Genomic DNA, 27,919 nt, shown 5'->3' on the forward strand with positions numbered 1-27,919 from the left:
TGCACTAACCTGCCTCCTTCACCTGGAGACACCCCCTCCTACACATCAAGCCTGCTGCTGTCTAAATAGTGGTCCTGTCTCCATTTGCATTGCCCCATCTTGGGTTCTGCTGAGATGCTGGAAAATGGTGTATCTATTTCTATCCACATCATTCTTTATCTTTTTCATCCGTTGTTGTAAGGGATGAAGGGTGCCCTGGTTTTACCAAGAAGAATGAGACACACAGGCACAAAAATCGTGATTGATTGATTGACACACTAATAGAGATGCCAACGCAGCTGCAGCATTTTGCTGGTGACTCTAGGACTGGGCTGCTGGGAGGACTCCGCTCTTGGCTCAGGATGTCTACTGTAGTACACAAATAACAAATAACAGCAACTGAACCATGCCCTCCTCCTGCGCTGCGGATCTGCATTCACAAAATAAATGCCCGTGTGCCCTAAATGTTTCGAAATCCTAGAGGAGATGGGGAGAGTGGGAAGAAAAGCTGTTAACTGTGATACAGCCTGAACCTTTGAGACTGTCATTGCAAAATGACGCTCTCCTCCCGCCCGCCAGCCCCCCTCTCAATCTTTCCATGATTAAGGATAGTGTCTGCATCCTCCTAGCTTTTGTACTATCCCCCACCTATCCTATATAGCCTGGATTCCTTTACAAAGAGGCCAGGAATACCTCTGAGCCAACCAAAATGGAAAGAGGAGGTTAATGACGGCCGGGCAGAGGAAGAAGAAAGCAAAAGTCAGCTGGAAAAAAGGAAAGAAAATGTTCTTTCCCTTCTCTTTGGCATCTCCCTCTATTTTGCCAAATGATTCCCGCTCCCCTTTGAGGGCAATTTGTTTCTCTCTCGCCCATCATTGTCCTAATGATCTAAACTGTCTTGAGTGACACGGAGCTGGCGGCTGCCCTTGGATCCCGGGAGCTCAAGTAACCCCGCTCCAGGACCTATTGATCTGTGACTAAAGAGCAGAGATCTTTCTGAAGAGGAGTTTGCCACTTAGGGACTGGGCAGCTGCTAGGCACTCACCGTATCTGTAGTATCTACCCAAAGAATAGGGCTGGGGGGGGGGGCAAAAGAGAAGATTAATTTGATGGGAGAGGCTGACGGCACATGGTGAAGGAGGGGAGGTTAAGGAAAAGAGACTGCAAAAGGGGGGGGGACACGGCTGTATCAGTGAGATACAACAATGAGAGGGAAATGAGCTTGACGGAAGAGAGTAGTCTGTGTGTGAGAGAGAGACACACAGTCACACACTGTGATTGTGTGTGTGTGTGTGTGTGCGCGTGAGGGAGGGAGGGAGGGAGGGAGGGAGAGGAGGGGGCTGTCTCTCTCTCTCTCTCTCTCTCTCTCAGAGCTCAGTTAATCCTGCTGTCAGTTGGTGTTAAGGCAGCGATCTAAGCACTGGATTCCAAGAGAAAGAGACACACAGCATAACAGAAGGAAGAGAGGACCGAAAAGAAAAGCAAAAGAAAAGAAGAGAGGACCCAACAAGAAGAAGGAAGGAAGGAACCAGAAGGGGGGGGGGGATACCAAATCTATGCTTGGACCTGGGCTTCTTTCTCGCCAATGCAAAAGGGAATATGCAGCACATTTTTGCCTTCTTCTGCACCAGTTTCCTAGGGGCAGTGTTGGGGGTCAATTTCCCCAGCAACATCCAGATAGGTGAGTGCGAAACCGCTTCCTTCCTAGATTGAATGGACTCTCCTGCGTGCGCGCGCCTGTGTGATCGAACCCATCCATCGCCTCCACTTGTCAAGAAGAAAGGACGTGGGGCTGGGGCCGATGCCTGGGATGGATGACCCTCTCAGTAGGGTGGTGGTGGGGAGCCGAACAGGGGATGCAGTTATCTGTTCTTCGTAGCGGGTGGGGGAACATGCCTGCGCTCAAACAGAGCGATCTCCCTGGTCTCCTACATGTGGGACTCAGCATTCCGTTTGGAGAGGGACTGGGCTGAGAACCACTTTGCATTCTCGCCCTCCACTTGCAGGGGTGGGTGTATGTTTTCTCATTTCTGTAGGTAGAGATACCTGAGGGAGGGAGGGGGGGATGCTCTCTGGTCTTTGTTGCTGCAAAACAAAAGCAGAGCAACGCCAGGGAAATGTTGCATTCAGTCCCTTTCCATTGCATGCATCCACTTGTTCCCACACCCCAGCTCTGAGCATGAGCAACATTCTTTCCATTTGTCTCCTCCTCCTCTCCCCAGTTCAGTCACCCCACAGCTTGTCCCCTATACATAACGGATCGCATTGGCTGGCTCTTGAGTCCTGTCTCTCCCTTATGTCTCGCTCTTTTCTCTTTGCAATGCCAGTGGCAAGCTCGCCACACTTTGTCTTGGAGAGACGGGGCGGGGGGGGGGGGACTCCCGGGCTAGCCCCACTTGCAAGATCGGCGCTTATATTGCAGTTTTGCATTCCCTTGTGGGCATCCTCGTTTCCCATATTTATTCTGTGTCTCGCCTCGAAACAAAAGGTGAACCTGGAAATTAGCAGGCTGCCATTTCTCACACCTTCCTTGGCAACAGCACCTAAGACTGTACACCATATATATATATATATATATATATATATATAATGCAGCATCTTCTCCTTCCACAGCAGCAAGAATTGTGCATGCATGTAGAGTATCCTGCTTTGCAGCGATGAGTTACACTTAATACTTTTTATTTCTTGCTTTGGTTAATTTAATTGTTATACCAGGTGACTCATATAAATGCTAACAATAACAACAACAGATTATGATAATGATGATGTTTTATTCTATCCAGCCATTTACTCTGCTTGTGCCTCAATTGCACATCTGTACCATCCTAGGGAAGTAACGTTCCCTTTGCATTTCTATTAAACTCAGATGTACACCAAAAGTACACAACAAACTGGATCCAAAGGTCTAAAGGCACATTGCACTCCCCAAAGAAATGGCCAAAAACACAATCTACCCAGATTAATGAAACCATTACTTGGATCTATTTGGGCGCTTCATTATCTTACTGCACTATGCTGTATTTCTAAGACCAGTAACTAAAATAACTCAATAATAAGCAGTCCTCACAGTAGCCAGGTTTCTGGGTGGTCTTCCTTTACCTGGTTCCAATCCATGGTACATCCATTCTAACATAGGACATGCCATGCTGGACATTGAGAGCATGGCTTCATATACCTACCCCTTTGTAACACCAATTTGGCCATTCCCCACCCACCCACATTATCCAAGGAAAGGTGATGCTTGAATAATGCCCAAGTGTCTTTGTTCATTCTCTTTTAGTTCAACAACAACTTGTTGAGTAAACATCTGTTCAGTGCAGGCAAATGTGTTAGATTCAGATCCTGTGTAAAATAAAGGGAAATGAGTCTTCATTTGAGGGGGGGGATACTAATCCTTTTCCTCCACAACACTCATTTTTAACCTTTAAAGTGCTGCCAGAAAATGAGGCCCCAGGAGATTAATCCTCAGTTTTCCACACCCCCAATCTACTCTTCATTTATGAACACACAGAAGTATTAGGGAATCTGGTACATTTTGTGCTACATAAGGATTAGACGGCGCAGGATCTTGAAAAGTCATACCAAAATACATTTGTTTAGGGCAGAATCCTATGCATGTTTAGATGGGGAAATGCCTGGGGAATGCTGGGAGTTGTAGGACTTTGTCCCCATCTAAACATGTACCCTTAGTCTTAAAGGTGCAGCAGGACTCTTTGTTGTGACTCCCCTTCTGGAAAAGCATTTGGAGAAGTTTTGGTTCCTAAATAGCTAGCAAAGTAGAGTCACAGAATGACTGCATGATGAAGTGGAGTGGTATAATGCCATTGTCTTCTCAGACTCAGCTTATGCTCTGTTTTTCCCTCTCGTTCTTTCTTCTTCTTTTCCTAGGGGGATTATTTCCTACTCAACAATCCCAGGAACATGCAGCTTTTATGTTTGCATTGTCTCAGTTCACAGAGCCCCCCAAGCTGGCTCCCCAGATTGATATTGTGAATATTAGCGACAGCTTTGAAATGACCTACACCTGTAAGTAGTGGCTATCCACAGGCCAACATTTCTTTCTCGTGCGCGCTTTCTTCTTCCTCTTCTGTCTAATTCATCCATGTAGAGACTATTAGTTTAAAATTAAAGCTCTCTATCAAGATGATGAGATTTGTATAAGACATCCCCCCCCCCTTCATTTTCTTGGTTTCTTTATTTGGAAATCTAGGCAACTTTGAGTTTGCTGGTGGGGGGGGGGGTTCATTGCAGTGTCTTCATCATTCCTCAACTGGTTTTTTCATAGTGGTTATGGATCTGTCATGACCCAGAAGTGTGACATATACAGAATGGAAAAGGAGGTGGATGTATGAATTATTCCATTCATTTGTATAGCTACACCTTAGCCATACAGCATTTTTTTTAAAGGAAACCACAGTTATCTGAGGTTAGTTGCTGATGCAAGCTAGTGGTGCCACCAATAATGGAAGCCAGGTGAGAGGGATGAGCTCTAGCAGTTTTCTTAGACTTTATCCTGAGCGGTTAAAGTGTTTCTTGGCATAAAAATGCACCAGCAAAGCCTTTCATAGAAGGCTTTGTGGAACATTGCTCCAAAAATTGGTATTGTAGATAGTTTTGTATGGTACCAGCAGGGTGGAAGCCAAAATAATATTTTCCTAGGTCAATTATCAGCTAGGAATAGGCATAAAAGAAATTTAAAAAAATGATCACCACTAAAATATTGGAATGCTCTCACAATGTGTGTTTTGCAAATATAGGCTGTAATTCTCAGAGACATTTGGTGATTTGGTGTTACACAAATTCTTTATCTCATGTTTTTAATTAACGGGAGCCACAGGAAGAATTTGGTCTTTGTTCAGAGCTTATCTGTTGAACCTAGAAATGCTCTAGAGGTAGAATGCCTTTAGGTTCTTTTGAAGCCTTGTCCTGGGCATCTGAGTGAAAAATCTCCATATTCCCATTAAACAGCCAGAGAAGAATCACTATTGTGTATATAGTTTTCCTTCTATGTGCATATGGTGGCATGTGCCCATAAAGGACAATGTATGGAGAAAGTAGAAATACGTCCATCTCTGATCCCTATTGTTCTGTTACTATAGTAATTTCCAAAAGGTGGAATTAGATTGTGGTTATAATAGATAGTAGAATACAAGGAACTAAAAGGAATGTGGCATCAAAGTGAGAAGATGAATCAGAAATGTGGGTCTTGGACAGATACAGTTCCATCAAAGAGAGGAAGATGGCACTTTCTTCATGGCCAGAGTATAAGATTTGACTTGCTGGATGCAAACAAATGGAGCCAAATGAATGGCATCAAAACTAGCCAAACCCCAGAGGAATAGAGTGCTGCTAGAAGAGCTGATAAAGACTGGGACAATTAGCAACAGATGTTAAGCAGAATATTTTATCTTTGAAAACAAAATTCTGTCTCTCCCCTCCATCCTCCCATTCAAACAGTTCTTGACTTTCTCAACTTAACTATTTTGTTGACATTTGAGCTTACAATATCATCAGTTGTGGTGTCAACCGGGTGGGTCAGATAATATCACTGTGCAGTGGTGAGTGTGGTTTGAGGGGTCTGGCCCTCTGATATATATTGTGCCTAATTGTGCTTAATTAGTCACCACAGATTTGAAATTGTGCCCACAATGGTAAATTGTAAGCAATCCATCTCCCACTACAACTCCAGCCCTAAGGGGACAATGAGTTTGACTAGCTTTACATTAGAGTTCGGTTTTATATGGAGCATTTATCCTAGATGGGCCTTGAAAGTTAGACTACAGCAGGGGAGGGCAGACCTCAGGCTCGTGGGATCTATTTTTTTTTTTACTAGTACCCTGAGATACTACAGCCTGTGAAAAAGCCTTAAATTTCAAGGATACGGAGCCCATTAATTTGTTTTGTGTATCAGAACTGAATGGAGCTCACAAACAAAAATCCATTCCTGGTACCCCCCCCCCTTACAAACAGAGAATTCTTCATTTCAGCATTATAGTTTAGGGTGGGAGGATTTACTGGATCTACCGGTAGATCCAAATCTATATTCTGCCCACCCTTAGGCTACACTCACCGGCTGCATCTGTTCTCATTTTTCTTCTTGAATTAAAAGCTTCCATCATTTTGTTTTCTGTGGGTTGTAGACAATCTTTGCTTTTACCAACAAAACAGATCAGGGAGGACTACGTTTGTGCCCCTTTGATCTAGCTTAAAAGTTGTACTAACCATGCTCCCCTTCTCCTTATATTCCTAATTCCTTTCCTGTAAGTGCTAACAGTACTGCGGAAACGCAATCATTTCCTTTTGTGCAGTGTATCAAAGCCCCGGTTGCTTTGGTGAGTTCTTTCCTTCCATAATGTGACGTAAATATTGTTCTTGGGAAATAAACATGGTTTGTTTCTATGGAGATGGGAAACATGTTCTTGGGTACGTTGTTGTTGTTGTTGTTTCTTCTTGTAATGTGAACTACCTTTGTCCCCCGATGCTTTGCCAATGATATCTTCAGCTATTCACAAATCAGGTGGTTCTTCTGACAAGAATGATGGTGTGATGCCTCAAAATGGAATTGGCATAATGGGGAAAACATGGGTTCCTAACACCCATGTTTCCCTTGTAAGACTAATTTCAGGGCTAGCCTGGCAGGACTTGCAGTAAAGTATCAGCAAGCAGTGGGGCAGCTAAACTGCGCTCCACCTGTCCATTCTCCCCAGTATTACTTTTTCCCAAGCTGAGCTCTGCAATCAAATGGAAACCTGGGGTGGGAGGAGGACAGCCTCACAGGAGCATTTACAAGACAGGATCAGCTGGAGTAGGAGGGAGAGTATGTACCCCTCCCTCCTGGTCTCCAATCTTCCCCCCAAAGTGCCTCCATGAGCTTCAGGAAGTGGGAGCAGTGATGAGCTTGGGACCACACAATCATTGAGACAAAATGCTGAGGGCGGAAATGTGTTATTTGCCAGAAGCAAATGCTGCAGCATCGTGCAAGGATCCGTCCTGGCATCAATGGTAACTAACCTTATGCTGATAGGTGGTAAGCATCTCTGTAAATGAGGGATGGGTGGGAATTTTATTTTAGTTAATTTTCGATCAGTGTTTACCAACTTTTGCCAAATTCATATTCAGGAGGGAAAGAACTTGACATTTGAAAGCACTGAAAGCAGGAAAAAGCAAACCTAACAGATCCACCCGTCCCTTATAGTAAATGAGAAGTGGGACTTTAGGGGAAGCACAATGGCAACAATCTAAAGCGGCCTTCCCCACTCTGGCACCTTCCAGATGGGTTGGACTACATGACCAATTATCCTCAGCTAGCACAGCCCATGGGTCTGTCGGCTGGGGATGGTGAGAGTTGCAGTACAACTTATCTGGAGGGCACCAAGTTGCAGATCTTAAAAATAATAATTTAAAAAATGGTTTTGTCATGTCTCTTGAGACTAGCGATAGTGAAATGTGGCTAAGTTACTGTTTGATCTATAGAATTATCCTGTGAAAATGTGCATTCCTTGCCGACATGTGACCATTTTGTATAGGGCAGGAGTTTTTTTTAAAAAAAAGAATGGTGAACTGGCAGTGCACAATGTAAAAAGACATCCACTGCCATCTAGCAAGTAATAATGAAATAGACTTGGGAGTGAGATAACAGCAGAAGTGAATACCCTGTGCCGACAGGCCATAACCAGAAGTAATAACAGACTGTTGCATGGTTGCCATGCCGTCATCTTCGATGATGTAAAGCAATAATAAGCCAGCTATATCTGGTGCATTTAAATCTTGGTTGTTTACACAATGGTATTGGCTACTACCTCATCCTAAATAGGGCTGGATTCAAATTAAATTGGCTGCAGAAGTTGTTGATCTTTCCCTTAATGTTGCAGCAAGAGTACTACAACCTGTATGTTTAAAAAGCAAACTATCCCAAAGTAAATACAAATAACTAACCATTTTAGATTTTTAGGCATTTATCCCACAGCAATACAGATGTATGGAAATTGACATGCCAACAGTCCCTTTAACTTTGACTCTAAAAAAAATCTGTTATGGGGAGGTCATTCTGTGCTTGTGTTACGCACCATTTATTTATTTATTTATTTATGTATGTATGTATGTATTTATTTATATTATTGTTACATTTATATCCCACCTTTTTCCTCTTGCAAAGAACCCAAGGCAGATTATAAGGTTCTCCTCCTCTTCTGTTTTATCCTCACAACAACCCTGTGAGGTAGGTTAGGCTGAGAGTCAGTGACTGACCCAAAGTCGCCCAGTGAGCTTCATGGCCAAGTGGGGACTAGAATATGGATCTCCTGCTTCTAGCACTCCGACCACTATACCACACCAGCTCTCTTATAGTGGATTTTCACAAAGAAAATGAATTAGAGGACACATCTGGTAACTGAGATTTGTATTTCAGAGACTATTTTAAGCTTCTCTAGAGAAAGCCCCATCAATGCCCCAAAATGTTTTCTAGTTTAATTTTGTAATGAGTCAGTTAGTATCAAGATATGTTCTGAAACAAGAAAGCCAAAGAGCTTACTGCTGCTTACTTGGGGCTCAGTAATACAATGATGTAAAGTAAGAAGGGGAAAATACAATTTTGGGGTATGCTAGGGAATTTTACATACTGTCTTTCAATTCAGGAATGTTAGCAACTTAGCATTGGAAAAAGCACAGCATGTTTTGCTGGCCTCTGCAGAGATAATTCCTAAACTAATATAATATAATGTAGAAAATGGTAAATGAAATGGCGGGGGAGGAACCACCTTAATGGAAAATGGTAGTATGTGAAAATGTAATAAGTGTGCATGTTAGGTAACAAGATCAGGAGTAGCAGAACCAGCTTAATTGCATCTGTAATTCTGTACGTGAGAAATGGAATCTATTATCATTCTCTCTATTTCCGATGTCCCAATGTGAGCGCTGTTGCTTTTGTAGACAAATTGGTACCATCCATGCAGAAAGGTCACTAGTCTTGGTGGAACTCCAAGGTTTGCAGACATACAAATAAGTATTTAGGGAAACAACTAAGGTAAGGGACACCCACCCCCCAAATAAGAACTGAGTGTGTTCAGTCAGTGGTCACAGAATGATGACTGACTGTTGTGGGAAGAATGGAAAACCAGGTCGGGGGGAAATGGAATGGAGTGGCTGGCATGCTGAACAGCAGCACTCCATATGGGAACATTTTGTTACAGGTCCCAGTTGTAGAGCATACATTTCATGCAATTGCTAGTCGAAATCTTAAATCTGGGGCTGTTTTACAGGGTGTTGTCACTCATATGTCGCTCAAACGTACAAATCTATTACCAACAGAAACATGGCTCAGACAAACAGTTTCGAGAATAATTTGTCATATAATGGGATGGGTGTGTGTTACTTTTGGCATGTTGTCATCTAGCAAAAGGATATATTATCCCTACATGGTAACCATTCTGTTGATTGTTGTTGTTGTTGTTCAGTCGTTCAGTCGTGTCCGACTCTTCGTGACCCCATGGACCATAGCACGCCAGGCCTTCCTGTCCTGCGCTCTCTCCCGGAGCCTACTGCTGAGTTTCGTCGGATTTCCATAGCAGAGAACAACCATATCCCAAAATGTTTTGGGATACGGTTGATCTCTGCTATGGAAATCTGACATAACATCATCTTCTATTCAACATCCAAACATAACATAATCTTCCATTCAACATCCATGGCTATACACTAAGTTCCACTTAATAACTGTGGCCATGATCTAGAAATGTTTATAAACATGTTGTCCACTGTCCACTGTGTCCTGTAACTTCAGATGATGGACATGACAGTAATGCCCCATGAATATTGTTGCTGTTTGTTGTTGCTGTTGTTTTACTGAAACAACATAGAGAAATTTACATAGAGAAATTTAGATGAATGTCTTAGTCAAAAGAACCATTTTTATAGCTAAGAGAAGGGCTGATACTTCCTTTTATATTTTATATAGCATCATTAGACCGCCAGGCATGCATGATGGCACATTGATCTGGATGAGCAGTTCTACTCAAAACTTAACCTTAACCACAGAAATCATATATACACATTATAATATGAGAAAAAGAGAACTGGGTCTGTTGTGCTTAAAGCCTATATAACAAATATGGGTTGACCAGAACATGGTAGTGCATTTTGCAAAAAGCAAGAAAACAAATAACACCTTTCCCTATGATAAGTGCCTCCCTTTATGCTGATTTTTCAGGAGGGGGGGTACTTTAGGGACATTTTTTTTCATTGCACACAGGAGGCACTACTAACATCCATTCAGATAGTTCTCTCCCCCTCCCCCCACATTGTCATTCAGATTCTGCGGTGGCAGAGCTTCTTTTCAGTACCAATTTCCCCCTTCAAATCAGACTTTGTCATGTGAGGGACAGTGACATTATCATGCAAACAATCTGATCTGACTGTGTGACAACATCACTGAGGGTAAGCAAAGCTAATTCAGAGTGAGGGCAATGCTTCCTAAAGAGGCCTTTGTCTGCCCTAGTAATACCATCACATAGACAAATGTGATTGTGTGATAACATCACTATTGCTAGGATGAATTAGGCTGTTTTAAGACACACACATGCCCCTCCAATAGTGCTGAAGCAGCAGCTGATTGAGTCTGTGATTTGAACTCTAGCAAACATATGCAAAAAGGTAACATTTTGGACTTTCCAAAGCCTCTTTTTCTCCCTGAAAATATTTACTAGAAAACATAGGGCTCAGCAATAATATCAAAAAACAATGAGCCAGAGTTGGGTCAGTGTATAAATTAAAGGATACTCTATTCTGGTGCCTGAGTTGTGGTCCTTTGGGAACAAGAAGGTGTTTTCCCAAATATGAATTCAGGTTTCCCCTCCTCTGTCACATACAAGGAAAGAATGTTGCTGCACTCCCTCTTCCCAGCCCACACAGGCAATTTGACCGTAGGAAGACTCAATAGATGGGCCTTGCTCATGTTCAGGACCATCTATAGACATAGGAGATAATTTTCTCAAGGTGTAGACATGTGAGAGGCACATGGGTGGTGGTGTGTTTGCAATGTATGCTTTGTTAAGGTATTGGGAGCTATTTTGTCCAGATAGGGATGGGTGGAACACTTCCCCTCCACATATCCTCTGAGGCGTGTTGAAGCTGAACACTCTTTCTGCTTCCTGTGAAATTCCTCTTAGTTCTTGCTCTTGCAGTAGCCTCGCTAAGCTGCCTCATATTTTCACTTCAGTTCTAGTTTGGATGCAGCTTGTACAGTGTATGTATCTGCTATTTACATTTTGTACACTGAGGTCTGGATTGGGTAGCTTGTTGGGCTTCATCAATGGATGGTTGCAACTTTGGGGCAAGACGTTAGCATAGATGGTCTCTTCATGCCTTTCAATTTTAATTTGATTGTTTATATACCAGTCACACACATTCTTATCCATTTGAACACTGACTGGCAAGGCCATCCAAACACATTACTGCTATGACTACTATGACTAGTGCTGGCAAGGCCATCCAACCATATTAAGTATTATTACTGCTGGTACTACTACATGTAGTAGTAATAATAATGTATTTGGAAGGCCTTGCCAGTCATACTAATAGCCATAGTAGTAGTAGTAGTCATAGTAGTACTACTAGTAGTACTTTTACTACTGCTAGTACTAGTAGTAACAGCAGCAAAAGCAGTAGAAATTAGTAGTGGTATTAGTAGTGGTATTAGTAGTATAATTGGAACAATTATTTTGCTGCTTTGAAATGTTCCTTTCTTTCCCTATGCAACACATTTGCACCTTGCTTTGGCTCTAAACCTGCCCTGTAGTAGCAAGAAGAGCCTCATGTGGCACAGCAGAGTGGTAGGCGGCAGTATTGCAACCGAAACTCTCCCCACGACCTGAGTTCGATCCCAGCAGAAGCCGGGTCCCAGGTAGCCGGCTCAGGTCGACTCAGCCTTCCATCCTTCCGAGGTCAGTAAATGAGTACCCAGCTTGCTGGGGGAAAGGTAGTCATGACCGGGGAAGGCAATGGCAAACCACCCCGCTATAGTCTGCCATGAAAACGCCAGCGCAAGCGGCATCCCTCTAGGAGTCAGCAATGACTCGGTGCTTGCACAGGAGGAACCTTTCCTTTCCTTAGCTCTAAAATTGCCCTTTAGTAGCAAGAAGTAATAGGCACACATATTAATATTCCCAATTGCAGATCTAAATTTATTGCAATTAAACCATTATTCTATGTTGAATGAAAAAAAGCTCCTCTGTTGATAAACGTACATTGGTCGCTATTTCTCAGAATGGCACTGCTGTAATTTATTCCATTGGCAATCAATTAAAATGCAGTTTTGTAATTAAACTTCCTTGAGCTCAGTTGTACGATACTATGTAAATTTTGTGTGTTGTGTTTGTTTATCCCAGGAGTGCCATAAAAGCAATTGAAATGTATGTTCCCATATGGTGCAATGCTGCACACAGGCCATTGAAACCTACTCAATTTGAGCAGCCTAACTGTGCAGGATTACAGCCATAGATTACTACATAGCACACTTTAGGTAATCAGAGGCATGCCTATCGAATCTGAATTCAACCAACATCTCTGTTTAATGACCAGGTGAAATGTGGTTATTTTTGCAATAATAACAATTACTCATTTATTTGGAATTCCCCTTTCTGTCTTTAAGTGAACATTACTTGTTTATCTCCTCATTTTTACTGTATTTTATCTGATTAGTTTTCTCTTGTATTTCTTATAATGCTGGCTTTCTCTGTGCTTTATATTTTTATTGTGTTTTGTTTTATTTTAAAATAGTACCAGTCCCAGAGAACTTGCTTCATAGGTGTCTTATTGACGGCATTATAATTATAATGCCAGTATTGGCAGGGCCACCTGCTGCCTGAGGTGGTGGGAGGACGCGCTGCTGCTGCCACCAGGGCGGCGGGAGAGGCGCATGAGCTGCTGCCGTCTTCCGTACAATAGTGGGGAGAGGGAGCAAAGGGGCACCACAGAGAAAGGGAGGCGCATGAGTGCCACTGCTGTTTATGAGGGGAGGGAAGAAGAGAAAGCCACCCTGCGGGGAGGAGAAAGAGTGCGAGCGGAGGGGGAAAGGAGTGTGAGCTACCCACATTCCCACTTCCGGCCTGCCAGCTGCCTCAACTTGCCTTCCCTTCAATACCTCATTCTGAGGGTTTCTGCACGAGAGCAAGGCATTGGCAGCATGGGTGATCTCCAGGGCTGCCTCCCCGCCAATGCCTCACTCTCAGAGCGAGGGGTGGAGTAGCTACCACTGCCCATTCTCTGCCTTGCCCTGAGCAAGGCATTGGGTGGGCAATGCTCCAGGGGAGCCGCTGGACGCGCTCTTGCTGCAGCCACTCGCCTATGCCTTACTCAGAGTGAGGCAGAGGACACGTGGTAAGAGCTGGTCCGGAGAGCCGTAATGGCTGCTTTCCTGCTGCAGCATTCGCTGTCCCAAGCAGCTGCCCTCTCACTTTGAGAGGCATGAGGCAGCAAAGACATCAGGATGGCCCTCCCAGCGGCAGGGCTTGCAGGATCTGCTGCCCTTCCAGATCTGCCACCTGAGGTGAGGGATTCACCCCACCTCATGGGAGGGCCAGCTCTGTGTGTTAGCATCTTATATGGCCATGATGGCTGGGGATATTAGGAGCTGTAGTCCAACACCTACGGAGGGCAGGCGGTTGAGGAAGGGGATCCTAGCCCTATTCAGCCATGAATTAAAGTAGTAAAGGCAGCACACAAGCGGGCAAGGTGCCATGCTGAGTAGCCCCACCCCAACGTTACATGCACTACAGGGATCTGCCCTCAATTGTCTGTTCATAGAGCATAGATGTCTGCAGAGGGCAGGCCTTGCACATACAGCTGTACATGTGAAGGTTTCAATGTGATTTGGAACCCCAGTAGTGCAGGATTCCGAATCAGATGGAAGCCTCCGGGTGTAGCTACTTTGGCCTGCCCTCTGCAAACATCCATACTGGACACATGGATGCCTGCAACTTTGGGGCAGGACTACTTGGCATGCCCCACCCCTGCCGCATATGGTGCATTTCCTACTTGACTTATGCCCTGAATTGGACTTAGATAACTTAGAAAATTGCCCCAAGGCAATGCTCCGAGAGACAAAAGGACTTCATTTGGTAACATGGGGCCTTGATGTCCCTCCTCCTGTTGTCTTAGTCACAAGCCTGATTCGTACATTGCCCTGTGAGGAGTGTATGTCCATTTAAAAAGCAGAATTAGCTGTGTAAGTGTGTAAGGTGTGAGTATTATTGTTCTCAGCAGTGTCCGGTGCTGAGAACAATTTAAGTACTGATGTGAGGACTGCACTTGAAATAGCTGCCTTGAGTGCTGTTTTTGTGGTGGAAAGCCAGAATGCAAATCAAATAAATACCCCCCCTCCTCCTCCTCGTGAGCTAGTTTTTTAATTAGCTACCAGCCCACCCAATAAGATTTTTTTTTTCTGACATCTGGTCCTGTCTCCAGCTATGGCTGCCTCTGACACTTCAGAGGACTGAGGAACATGAAAGAACACCTTGAAGAAACAAATTGCCTGAGGAGGTTCAAATGACTCTGAAATAGATTTTTGTCTACATTAGCATGCCAGCACCTTCTTAGCTCAACACATCTTAAAAATAATACTGCACGTTACATGCCACAGCAGTCCACTTTCTGTTTGCTCAGTGTGTCAGTCATTATTCCTCGACTGTCTTTGTTCGATTTTCCTCCATTCTGCTCTTTAAATGTCATTGCCAATCAATTCCAACAGTAAGATATTTTTCCCTACTAATTTTTCCCACTGTGCCTTTTATCTCGAGTTGTTGAAAACGCAGCTCGTTTTCTCACTTAAAACTTTGCATGAACCAGACCAGTTGGAGAAAAGGAAGTGGAATATAAATTCATGAAGTCAATTGATCCCATTGAGAAAGAGATGACAAAAGGGAAGTGAGGAATAAAAGACACATACAAAATTGCCTAGGCTAAGCTTTTAACTCTTTCTTGGATGATGTGCAGTAAAACACCACCACCACCCTGCCCTCCAAAGACATATGTCTAAGGTTAGTAAGTAATATTTGGCTGATGACAGGGATCCTCAAGAGGAGGAAGAGCGTCTTGGCTGTCAGTTAATAACTGAGGTCTGGGCTTGTAATAGAGACAGATACACATCTGTCACAGGTTAACAGAGGGAATGCCAGGAACTGAAACTAGTTCCATGGAACTCGGGTGGAAATCAATATTTGAAGTACTATGAGACTTTTATGGATTTCATCATGTTTTGTGCAAGACAAAATGCAGATATGATCTGATAAGACAAAACAGGGATGAGGGCCTTGTCATGGTGCAAGTTGTGGTCTTGTCCCACAACACTACACAGCTGGGGGTTTGCACATTGCAGCCGCATCATGGTAGGTCTTGTATAAACCCATTGTGGCCAGAGATGGTATATCTAGGGTGGGCAACTTGTGGCATTTGGTCTAATTTCAAAAGCCCTCTGCAAGTAAAAGCCCTCTGGGTGATCTGTCTCTCCTGTGACAGCTCCTTGTGTGTGTTGGGGGGGGGGGATGAAGGGGGTGTCAGAAACTGAGAGAAAGAGAGCGAGAAGGGGGTGACAGAGGGAGAAAAGGAAGTGTCGGAAGAGAGAGGAAAGAGGTTGGCCCCACCCAGTTTTGACTCTGGTTCTGCTCACTGCCAATGTGTGGGCCCCAACACATTAGCCTTGAGGGAATGTGACAGAAAAAAAGTTCCTCAGCCCTGTGGTCTTTGATTGGAGGGAGCAAGATATTTGGGCAACAACAAATGCCACCCTACCCATGTCAACTGGAGACACAGTCCACAGTAACCCCTTGTGCAATCCTTCCACTCAGATTACCATTTACAGAATTAACCATTTTAATTGTGTCCCATTGATGTAAATGCCCTTCGCTATAGGAGATTCACACGTTCACCATCAGTCCAACTTAAATATCCTTCTGTTCATTTACACAACTGGGTAATTCAATAATTCAGTATTTAGTCAATTCCGTTATTGTGCCAATTATGATTGGTTGCTGCTACATGGTACACTTTAGGCTATTTAATTGGGTGAATTAATTTTAATCAGAACTTGAGCAAGTCAAATGACTGTAACTCAAATAATGAAGATCCAACTAATCAAATTCAGGAATAATTAGGGTGAAGATAGACATGCATCCTAAAGTGTGGTGGTACGGTTTTGAATGTGCATTCATTGTTTTGGAGACAAAAGCCTTTGGATACAGGAAGTGGGAAGAAGACCTCCAGGCCCAGATTTGGAGTTGAAAACACCAAAGTATTTTCCAAAACCACTGGAAGTAGCTTGATTGATCTGGAACCCAAATCCGACCCTGTTGTGCATCCAGTGATGTCACTGGAAGTGTCACTGAGTCCCAGTGAGCCTCCAAGCTCCATAACCTACCTGCCCGTCCCCTACCTTCCCCATTTAGCTTTTCTGTGGCTCTGGTGGTGGCAGCAGTAGATTCAGGGTACAATCCTATGCATGTTTAGACAGAAAAAGTCCTACAACTCCCAGCATGCCCCAGCCAGCCATGCCCCAGGCAGCACAATCAGGAAAGACCTGGATCTTTACTTGGTGCCTAAAGCATGGCACAGTTGGCACCTCCTGAATATGGGGGGGGAGGGCATTCCATAAGGTGAATGCCACCATGGAGATGCCCCCAGCTTTCAGGTTGCTGCAAGAGGGCGATCTGCAGGCTGTGGTAAAACCAGCAAGGCCTCCTTCAATGATCTTAATGATCTAAAAGTAAAACACTTTCCAATCTAGCACAGCAAATCCAGTAAAATATTTCTCCTGATGTTCAACTGTAGGCAAATAAACTGATCAAGAACACACTTGCAAGAAGAAAAGGTATGGAGATTATTATTGGGTTGAGGACATTGAAAACTATCTGACCAGAACCACTGAGGAAAGTAAACAAAACATACCAGGATTCATCAGAGGACAAGCTAGAAGGGCCAGGGCTTCTGGGATAAGCTGAAAATGAGAAACAGGTTTGGTCTACAAGGAACTCAGGGGAAATGTCTATGTACAGAAACTGATTAATGTGTTTAATGAATTAACAAAAGAAGCAATAGATGTGAAACTGCAACAAGGATCTCAAAAGAATACAATTCCATGTGATAAATCCAGTAGCTAGATCCTGCCTAGCAGGTCAACAGAGTAGGACGTGCAGGTCACAGTCTGCCCCACAGCTCTAGCTACAAGATAGAGATGTCGCAGGCATCCTGTTGGGGCTTGAGGCTCAATGATTTCTTGCTGGCTCAGCCCCCTGGATGCCAGTCCGCAGACTCCTGCACTTGCCTGACTATTTCAACCATTTATGCCTGTAATGTTGCATGAATGGGCCTATTTACGGCCACCATTTGCACAAAAGGGGCCTTTACGGCAAAGGATGAGCCGCCATTTTTCACAAAAGGGGGAGTGGGATGCTGTATGCCCGTGAAGCACCCAGGGGCTCGCCACATGCAGCTGCCAAGGATCCGGCGAGTGAGGCGGGCTGGGTTGAGTTTAGCTTTCATACTAAATAGATCTAAATGATCTGTACTTTTAATATATATAAAAAAACAGGGGTGGGCAACCTGTGATCCTCTGAGCATATTTTTTCATGAGGACTTTACTGAGAGCCATCGCAGGTAGTATAAGCTTGATCTGGTTCCCTGTGCCAATACAGAAAGCAGGGCTAGGGGGAAAAAAAACCCTTCTTGAGATCTTGCTGATAGGGATGTATGAGAAATTCATTTCAGTTCATTATTGACCAGAAGTTAACCATTCTGAACCTCTCTAGACTAGGGATGCTGGAGATATTCGAGACTGACTAAAATGAGCTCAGATTTCTAAGGATCTGACCTGCAGAATCCACTGTGGAGCAACCCCCTCAGGCTGTACGGAGTCCGTGGACGTTCAGATGTTGTTGTTGTTTTTTTACTTTCCTGAAATTTACACATATTTATTCATAGGAAAATATGCAAGTTCCTGCTGAGGAAAAGTGGAATGGAATGGGGAACAATATGCTAAATGCTACGTACTGAGGGGAATTATGTGAATAGTTACATAAATACTTAGATAATTGTTTGAATATTTTTCTGTATGCTGAAAAAAAGTATTCGCATCCATCTGTGGGCAGATGATGCAACAAAAGGTGCCTGACAATCCATGAAACACAGACAGAGAGGATTTTACACAGTCTGTACATCCCTACTCTGGACTGAATGCAGACACAAATGCAATCTGTGGTCAAAATCTGTACATTTCCAAACGACTGATTTGGAAATTCACGGAACAAAACAAAAAAATGTCTTTGCAAAATGTGTACCTTTGAAAAATGTGCATGAAAAAATGCAGACTTTTGAAAAATGCAAACAAACACAATTTAATCAATTGGAGATAGTGTGTACATTTTGAAAATGTGCACAGCTGATGTATACATTTGGGAAAATGTGCATGAAAATGGGCCCAAATTTTCATGCAAGAAGAAAAAAGCTTATAATCTGATATGGGCATGAATCAGAACAAGCTTTGAGATTAAATTCAGAGAATCTTGATGAACTCCTGTTTTGCTGATTCACGTAACAGACCAGATCTCCCAAGTGTCAGGAATGAATCTGAAAATGTGGAGATGTCTGGAAGCTCAGATTCACAATCAGAATGGGAGCAACTACAACAGATGGAAGAACCCTCCCTAGTGAGCCCAGATATGGTGAGACTTTCTTCCCAATACCTTGACACACAGATGGCTTAGCCTGAACAGCTCCCCCCTTCCTCCACCATGAGAACTCAGGGTAAGGAGGAGGAGGCAGTTTAGAAATGTTAATGATAATGATAAGTGGACATTTATTGTCAGTTTCAGGAAAGAGAATGGCTAAATGAGCATGTACCAATTTAAACATGCTTTTAGATTGGAAAATGTGTGCATAAGAAAGCACAATTCGCAATGTCTGTGGGGTTGCAAATAAGTGGAATAATTTCCTGGATCTGATTATCAGTGCGATAAATCGCTTGAATCTTTTATTTGCTTTCTTTCCAAAGTGCTCATAAGATGCATTTTGATTTGAAAATAGCAACCCCTGCAAGTGGTTGCATAGACTTCCTTTATGAATACCACTATTGACATAAACTGGAATTTAAAGATCTGTTCTCTCACTAACCTCTACTCATATATAGCTCAGTTATATTGTCACCTCATCAAATGAGGGGGAAGAAGTTCAAAACAAAAACTAACATCAGTGAATTGCCAGAAGAAGAAGAAGATGACGACGACGACAACGACGGAGACATTTTTCAAATTGTATCTTCAAAATCTGCATTTTCTGGGAACCTTTTAATCAGATGATTGGTCCATCTAGCCCAATATTGTCTGCTCTGACTGGCAGTGGCTCTCCAAGGTCTGTTTCTCATCACCTGCTACTTGACCCATTTAGCTGGAGATGTCTCTTAGAATCAGACTGAAGGTAAAAACAAAAGCAGGAGATCACCTTTAGGGAAAACGTGGCATGACCATGCAAACTTTTGATTTCCATATCTATGTATATCTTGATCTGGTATTCTTCTCTGGTGGAGTTGGTGCTATGAAGGTGGAGGAGTTACGTGTGACTCCATTGTCCTGGACAGATCACCATCTGGTTAGTTTTAGACTGGCTGCTGGTATGGACCTCTGCAGGGCTGGAGGACCTGTTAGAATGGTCTGTTCCAGGCGCCTGATGGGTCTGAATGGTTTCCGGAATGCGCTTGGGATTTTCCTGCCTTGGGTGTTGGTGGCACACTGGCACTGTTGAAGCCCTGGCTGATGTGTGGAAACGGCCTGGGCCATTGACATTACTGCTCCTAAGCACCCTCTCCCTCCTGGTAGAACCAGGTAAGCTCCCTCATTTAATGGTGTTGAGGGGAATGAAACAGGAGGGACATCAGCTAGAGTGCTGTTGGAGAAGAACTTGGAACAAATCCGGCCAAACACAGGTAAAAGACCTCACTGTGGTGATAAGGGCAACAAAGAAAGCTCATATTTCTGCCACCATCATGTCGATATAGAATAGACTGGCAATGCTTTTACATACTGTGTGAGGCCTCCTTTGCCAGGATACTGGAGAGGAGGAGCTGGAGCTATTGGTGGCTTGCTGTAAAACAATTTGCTTCATTCTTTGCAGATACAGTTGTTCAGATTCGCCTTGACTTGGACTCCCATATTGAGGCAGGTCAGAGTGATGTAAGCTTGGCCACTGCTTGTCCAGTTGTTTTGGGTTCTTTACAGCTTGTGGATCTTGAGGATGTGAACAGGATATTTGGAGCGGCAAGGGCCACTCCTGTGTACTCAACCCTTGACTTTCTTGGCTGATTATATCGGCCGAGTGGGACTGATGGCGTGGCTAAAGAAAGTGATAATGCCTCTTTGCAGGTAGGGTGGGTTCCCTCTTGCTTTGACAAGGCAGTTATAAGACTTGTATTAAAGAAACCTTCTCTTAACCCAGGAGATCTGTCTAATTATAGGGTAGTTTCGAATGTACCATTCTTGGCTAAGGTGGTGGCATTGCAGCACCAAATACCTCTGGATAAAACTGGTTCTCTGGGCCCATTTCAATCAGGCTTTCAACTGGGATACGGGACTGAGACTGCTTTGGTTGCCTTCATGGATGACCTACACCAGGAACTGGATGGGGGGTGATGGGGAATTACTGTTTGACTCCATGGCCATTGGCCTGTGTCATCCCACATGTTCTTAGCTCTATCTTGTCCCCATGTTGTTTAATATCGACCTGAAACTGCTGGGAGAGGTCATTAGAACTTTGGAATGAGGTGTTGTGTCACCAATATGCTGATGATACCCAAGCTTCAGTTGGTGCAAAACATGCACTGGAAGCTTCAATTGATGCAGTATTTGGCAGCTAGGAAGGTAATCAGTGCATGGTACTGGGACCATATTACACACCTGTCCTGAAGGACCTGCACTCATAGAATCATAGAATAGTAGAGTTGGAAGGGGCCTACAAGACCATCGAGTCCAACCCCCTGCTCAGTGCAGGAATCCAAGTCAAAGTATCCCTGACAGGTGGCTGTCCAGCTTCATCTTGAATGCCTCCAGTGTGGGAGAGCCCACCACCTCCCTAGGCACTGATTGCCAATTGCTTTCTGGCCTCAATTCAAGGTGCTTGTCTTAACCTTTACAGCCCTAAATGGCTTAGGACCTGGCTATATAATGGACCACCTGTCTCACTATGAACCTGTCTGCACAGAAGCCCATTTGTCAGACAAAAGGGCTTTTTCCTATGTGTGTCCCCCCAAAAAACTATGGACTGCATTCCCTCAAGAACTATGATTGGCCCCACTCTCTTGGCCTTCAGAAATGGTGCCAAGATGCATCTTTTCAATTCAGCTTTTGAAATGTCCCTTAATGTGTAGTTTTTAATATTTTTATTGTTTTTAATTTTCATGTTTTTATTGTCACAAGGCTGTGTTGTTTTAAATTGCTGAACACCACCCTGATGGCTTTTTAGCAAATAAGGTGGCATATAAATATTATTATCATTATCATTATTATTCAGGACTCTGGTATAAGAATGGACAAATCTGTCAAATTCAGTTTCACAGTGTTTCTCATTTTCCCTACAATTTCATTCCATCCCATTTCTACATCAGTTTGAAAATTTTATTTTTTTAAAAGTCTACATAAATTGTATATGTATTTTCATGTGCATTTAAATGTGCACAGTTATGCACTTATCCAAATATACACATTTTACATGCACTTTTCTAAATATACACATTTCCTACAAACAATTTCCCCTAATGAAATGCAATTTTGTGCACATAATTCCCTAAAATGCACATTTCTGTGAGTACTTTTCCCTATTGTGTGCATTTTTGTGCGCCTTTCTCTATTATACACATTATTGTGCACATTTTTTGTTTTGCAAACTGCATCACAAAATCTGGGAAGTGTGAATATCACTGTATCACTGCATTACAGTTCATGTGTAGGTTTAGGAACTGCAAACTTGGTAAGTGTGAATCCCATGAATGCAAACCCTCACTCATCCATATTGCTGTATGGATAAAGAAAGAAAGGACTCTTTGATCTGATGCCAAATATCTCAAACATAGGGCACAGCTCCTTCTCAAGTATATGTTGCAATTCTTCAACACATATAGCCCTCTTACCTACTTGTACGATATTTTATTAAGCACAATTTGCCTTTGCTTTTGACAGCAATCCCTATAAATCAGAAATACCATCTATTAGCCATATCTAATGAGGCACTTGCCCCAGCTGATTTTGTTCTGCAAGCGAGATCCACCATTTGTGCAACGGAGATTTAGCGCATCCAGAAGCAACTGGAAATGAGCAGAAACGCTTGTTTTTTTCAATGGGTCAGGTCAGTGGAGTTCATATATGGGAGCTCCACTGACCTGTTCCAATCCAGAAGTGAGTTTCCAGTCATTCCAGGGTTTCATATAGGAAGTGTTAAATCTCCATTGTGCAAGCGGTGTGTCCCACTTGCACAATGGAATTGGTGAAAGGGGCCACTCGTGCAGTGACCCCAGTGGATACTGCCCAATGAATCAAATATGAACCCCTAGCATAGTTCATCATGATGAAATAGTCATACATTCACAGGAAATAGAAAATGTACATTCACTCTTGTTTTCAATTTTAGCATGTTACCAAAATAGTTCATACCCTACCCTACCCCACTGCTAGGGATGTATGAAAGTCACTTACCTTTTTGAAGGGTGACATTCGCAGTGGGGGGGAGGCACTCCGTCCCTCCCCCCGAAATTCTCTCTGGCCGGCTCTGCTCCACAGAGAGTCCGCGGAGCTGCCGGCCAGGGCCGCCTGCAGCCGGACATCCGGCCGCTGGGCAGCCTGCAGGGACACAAATGGCGGCTGCCGTAGCCGCCGCCATTTGAGTCTCTGTATTTTGCCGTGATAGGCTATGTAAATATTTACGTAGCCTATCACGGCAAAGAAAAAACCAAAACAGTGGACGCAAATGGCAGCGGCTACAGCGGCCGCCATTTGCGTTCCCTTTTTTTTTGCTGTTTTAGCCTACATAAATATTTACATAGGCTATTACGGCAGGGGAAAAAAAGGGGACACAAATGGCATAGTGGCCACCATTTGCGTTCCCTTTTTTTTCACTGTAATAGCCTATGTAAATATTTACGTAGGCTAAAATGGCAAAAAAAGGGAATGCAAATGGCACCCGCTGTAGCCGCCGCCATTTGCATCCACTGTTTTTGTCTTTGTTTCGCAAATGGCATCCCTGCATTAGCCGTGATAGGCTATGTAATTATTTACGTAGCCTATCACAGCTATAATGAGGAAGCGAATGGCAGACGCAGACGCCATTCGCAAGTCAGCATGGACGGCAGCAGGTAAGTGCTCCATTTCGCGCGCCTTTCGTGGGGGGGGGGTTGTTCCACCATGGATTTCGGGGGCCCGAATGCACTGGCCTCACCGAGATCCATGGCGGAATTCTCTGACATCCCTACCCACTGCACACACACATGAACAGTGTCTGCCATTGAAATACATTGTCAGGGTTGGATCTGAGCCCATAGAGTCCCAAAGTAGCTCTGATTCTGAGGAGGAGATAGAGTCTGTGGGAGAGGAACCCCCTCAGGTTTCAGAGGCACAGCTGGAGGGAGAGCCCCCGCTGTTCACATTCCTGGTAGCGATACTGACCCTGGCATGGAAACAGAGGGACAACTTGAGCTTTTATACACGAGGCGCAGGCTCAAGCAAGAGGTTGTGGGAGCCGAGCTGAGGCGCTCAGCCCGTTTGGGTTGACATCAGCAGCTGCACCCCAAGGCCCCACGGGAAAGGGGGAGAATTTCCCGAGTCGGACATGAACGACTGAACAACAACAACAACACTCCTTAAGTTCAGAGTGTTGCTGTGCTTTTTTCCAAATGGAGACCAACTGACATCCTAATCCTTAGAAACCCCTGGTAGGCTGTTCCTTTGTATTTCCTCTGAGTCTCAGGCAATTAGCATCTGTAAGCCTCATTAGGTTGAATGGAAATAAAGCTTTGGAAAGCAGCCCTTTTGTCTGACTATTGATTCTGGCTATTGGAGGGCTCAGAAGACTACAGGGGCTTTCTTGACATACATGAATCATTTTGTGTGAAATATGTCTGCTTATGTTTGAAAATTAACTATTATATCAAGTGAGTGCTTGATAATAGACTCTTCCCTGGCATGTGGTGACTAAAATTTGGCTAGCTTGTCACCCATCCATCAGGTTGGGATTCTTTTTTTTGAGCGAGAGAGGGGGGAGAGGGAGAGTTTATTTTCATTTTTGTCTAATTACGAAAATGAGGAGCAGCTGTGAGATCTTCATATCGCAGCAAATCATGGAATGTGAGCTCACTATTTCTGTGAGCGACTCATTGATTACCAGGTGGCAGACACCTTGTGCTGAGCCTCTGCACTCCATTTTGCTAAAGGAAGCTGAATAGAATGGAAAATAAATTGCTTTTAAGATACGGCATACAGGCTGGTGTGACTGTATGCAGAGGAAGCATTCCCTTAGCACCTGGTTTCCTCTTGCTAAACCAAACAGAACTTAGCATGTGCTCACACACCCTGGGGGCACGTGTGCCAAGGCAGAATGACTTCCTGTGGAACTGGAGACAGCCACTACGCTGGGAAACCCCCTCACTGAAATCCTGGTCAAGAAGTCTGGAGACATGCTCAAGGAGAAGCAGAGAACCAGGAACAAGACAAAGACCACAAGGAGTAACACAGAGCCAATAGGTTCAAATCTCTACTCAGCCATGAAACTCAAAGCCAACCTATTTCACAGTGTTGTGGTGAGGATAAAATGGGGGCGGGCATATATGTTGCCTTGAGCTCCTGGGGGTGGGGAGGCAATTAGGGAAGTATAAGAATTTCAGTTCAGTTCAGCAATTAGGGAAGTATAAGAACTTCACTTCAGTTTGCAAATCACTCAAAAATGACCCATTCACAACTCTGAATGGGAACCCTGTGGGTTTTTGTTTCTAGTGAAAGTATATATCTTCTTTATTATTATTATTATTATTGTTATTGTTATTGTTATTGTTATTGTTATTGTTATTATTAATAATATATATATATATTGAAGTTAGGGTGGGGTGGGGGGGAGAATTCAGATCATATTTCTGACCCTTGTCAATGGCAAATCTCTGCCCCATTTTCTTTCCATTTTTGTCTTTTGGGGGGTGCCTTAACATTTTGTTGAGGTGAGGTGCTACAGTTCAAGTTCTTTGGAGTTTGTAGCAGAAAACGTTCTGAGAAGTGTGTGTGCCTCTGGTCTTAGTGTGCATATATAAACACATGTCCTTTATTGGCATAGATAAGTAAGAAACAATCATAAATCTGTGAGTCATTTATTAAATGTAAGCAGATATAAGTAGAAACAGTTCAACCTAGTGATCCCTAAATAAGTAAATAAATAAATAAATTTTGGTAGCATATGAGATACATGAAGCTATATAAATGATAAATATTATTATATTATTACTATTATCAGTACTGGATAAATCCTTATGTGAATGCATAGAGTTGTATACAACATTAGTCTAACTTAAGCCCAATTCATTTCAATGGGTCTACTCAAAGTAGGACTAATACTGAATATGGCCCACATATTCCACAGGGCTCTATTTTATCCCCCATGCTGTTTAACATCTACATGAACCGCTGGGGGAGGTTATCCGGAGGTGTGGGCTGAGGTGCCATCAATATGCGGATGACACCCAGCTCTACCTCTCTTTCTCATCAAAACCAGGTGAGGCAGTGGCTGTTCTGAACCAGTGCCTGGGCACGGTAATGGACTGGATGAGGGCTAATAAACTGAAACTCAATCCAGACAAGACGGAGGTACTGTTGGTGGGTGGTTCGTCTGCCCGGCTAGGTGATATTCAACCTGTTCTGGAGGGGGTTGCACTCCCCCTAAAGGATCAGGTTCGTAGTTTGGGGGTGCTCTTGGATCCAGAACTGTCACTTGAGGCACAGGTGAACTCAGTGGCACAGAGCACTTTTTATCAGCTTAGGCTGGTATACCAACTACGCCCTTATCTGGCCAGAGATAGCCTTGCTACAGTTATCCATGCTCTGATAACTTCTCGTCTGGATTACTGCAATGCGTTATACGTGGGGCTGCCTTTGAAAACGGTCCGGAAACTTCAGCTGGTCCAAAATAGGGCAGCAAGATTGTTAACAGGGACTGGCCTGCGAGCTCATATTACGCCAGTACTTTTTCAGCTGCACTGGCTGCCAGTCCATTTCCAGGCCCGATTCAAAGTGCTGGTGTTAACATTCAAAGCCCTTAACGGCTTGGGGCCAGGTTACCTGAAGGATCGCCTCCTCCCATATGTGCCTGCCCGGACCTTAAGATCATCATCAGCGGCCCTTCTCCGTGAGCCCCTGCCAAAGGAAGTGAGGCGGGTGGCTACTAGGAGGAGGGCTTTTTCTGCTGTGGCACCCCGGCTCTGGAATGAGCTCCCTAGTGAGGTTCGCCTGGCGCCTACATTGTACTCCTTTCGGCGCCAGGTGAAGACCTTTTTATTTTCCCAGGCATTTTAGCTTTCTAAATTTTTATCTTTGCTGTTTTAAATCTGTATTTTAAACTCCTGTACTGCTGCTAGGTTTTATTGTGTTTGTATTGTTATATTGTGGTTTTAATGTTCTATATATTTTAAATTGTTTTATTGTGTGTTGTTTGGTTTTAGTTTTTGTGAACCGCCCAGAGAGCTTCGGCTATTGGGCGGTATAGAAATGAAATAAATAAATAAATAAATAAATAAATATTCATTTATGGTTGCATTAATTTTATAGACATTTCTGTTTATAGGTACCATATTATTACTGCATACTGTTAATTCATGTAGGATTTGAGCCTGGGGCCTGTTGTAGATAAAAGTATTGTAGGCACTAGGCAGGTTGTGAGATCAACAATAGGAAACAAGCTGCAAGAAGGCAAAGATGCTGCAGTAGTCCAGAACTCTCCAGTTAACTTCAGTAAACTGTACATACACAGACTGCTATAGAATGTCCTACACATTTTTAACTATAGTAAAAGGATTTGTATTTCCCAGTTTTATCTTATGTCTCATTTGTTGTTGTTTTAGTTAAATCCATTAATGGAAAAATAAATTATGATTAGTTCAAAGCAAAAACAACTGTTGGTAGATAGTCCGAGAAAAAAGTAGTTTGGCTGAAAGAGCTTTTACTCTTTAAAAATGCTTAATTTGATCGGTGAACTCATATTCATAAGAAATGGTCAGGTCTGTGTATATAATTATAATGGGATTCTGCAAAGCACATACAATTCCCTAATGTGATATTGGATGCAGAACTGAAAGTTTCAGTTTTCATATATGAAAAGGGAAGTTTCAGCCCTCGTGGTTGTGGAAACATGCTTGAAAGTATATGGGCAATGAACCTGCTGCAGTCTCAGAAGTAGGGATGTCCATCACTGGTAGGGATGTACGAAACACCTACCTGGCTCTGCGCCGGGCAATCCGCGGTGGGGAGGAGGCGCTCCATCCCTCCCCCCAGAATCCTGCCCGGCCGGCTCCACTCGGTGGCCAAGCTGTGGAGGTGCCGGCCAGCTCCGGCTGCCTGCAGCCGGACATCCAGCCGCTGGGCAGCCCTGCAGGGACGCAAATGGCGGCTGTCATAGCCACCGCCATTTGCGTCCCTGTATTGAGCCATGATAGGCTACGTAAATTTTTACATAGCCTATCATGGCAGGGGGAAAAACCCCAGCGTACGCAAATGGCGGTAGCGTACGCTGGGAGTTCCCCCCCCCCACCGTGATAGGCTACTAAATACTTACGTAGCCTATCACGGCCTCCGCAGTGATGCAAATGGCATCCCTGCATTAGCCGTGATAGGAGGAAGCGAATGGCAGCCGCAGGACGGCCGCCATTCACAAAGCAGTGCGGACGGGA

General features: G+C 43.8%; 1 protein-coding gene across 3 annotated transcripts in view; it reads left to right on the top strand.

Annotated features, from left to right (window-relative positions):
• Nucleotides 1-1,355: 1,355 nt before the first annotated feature.
• The window catches only part of GRIA1 (glutamate ionotropic receptor AMPA type subunit 1), a 318,993-nt gene continuing 292,429 nt past the window's right edge, over nt 1,356-27,919 (top strand). For 2 of the 3 annotated variants that reach the window (XM_084832439.1, XM_084832438.1), the window contains exons 1-2: nt 1,540-1,660; nt 3,868-4,005. In XM_084832439.1, the coding sequence (XP_084688565.1) occupies nt 1,579-1,660; nt 3,868-4,005 (220 nt within the window). In that variant the 5' untranslated portion in view covers nt 1,540-1,578. Of the gene's footprint in view, nt 1,661-3,867; nt 4,006-27,919 lie in introns of all 3 variants that reach the window. The other variant, XM_084832440.1, reaches the window with a different exon arrangement.

Source organism: Heloderma suspectum, chromosome 2 (genome assembly GCF_057233095.1).
Source record: "Heloderma suspectum isolate Gila_16-S chromosome 2, 16-S_ref, whole genome shotgun sequence".
NCBI lineage: Eukaryota > Metazoa > Chordata > Lepidosauria > Squamata > Helodermatidae > Heloderma > Heloderma suspectum.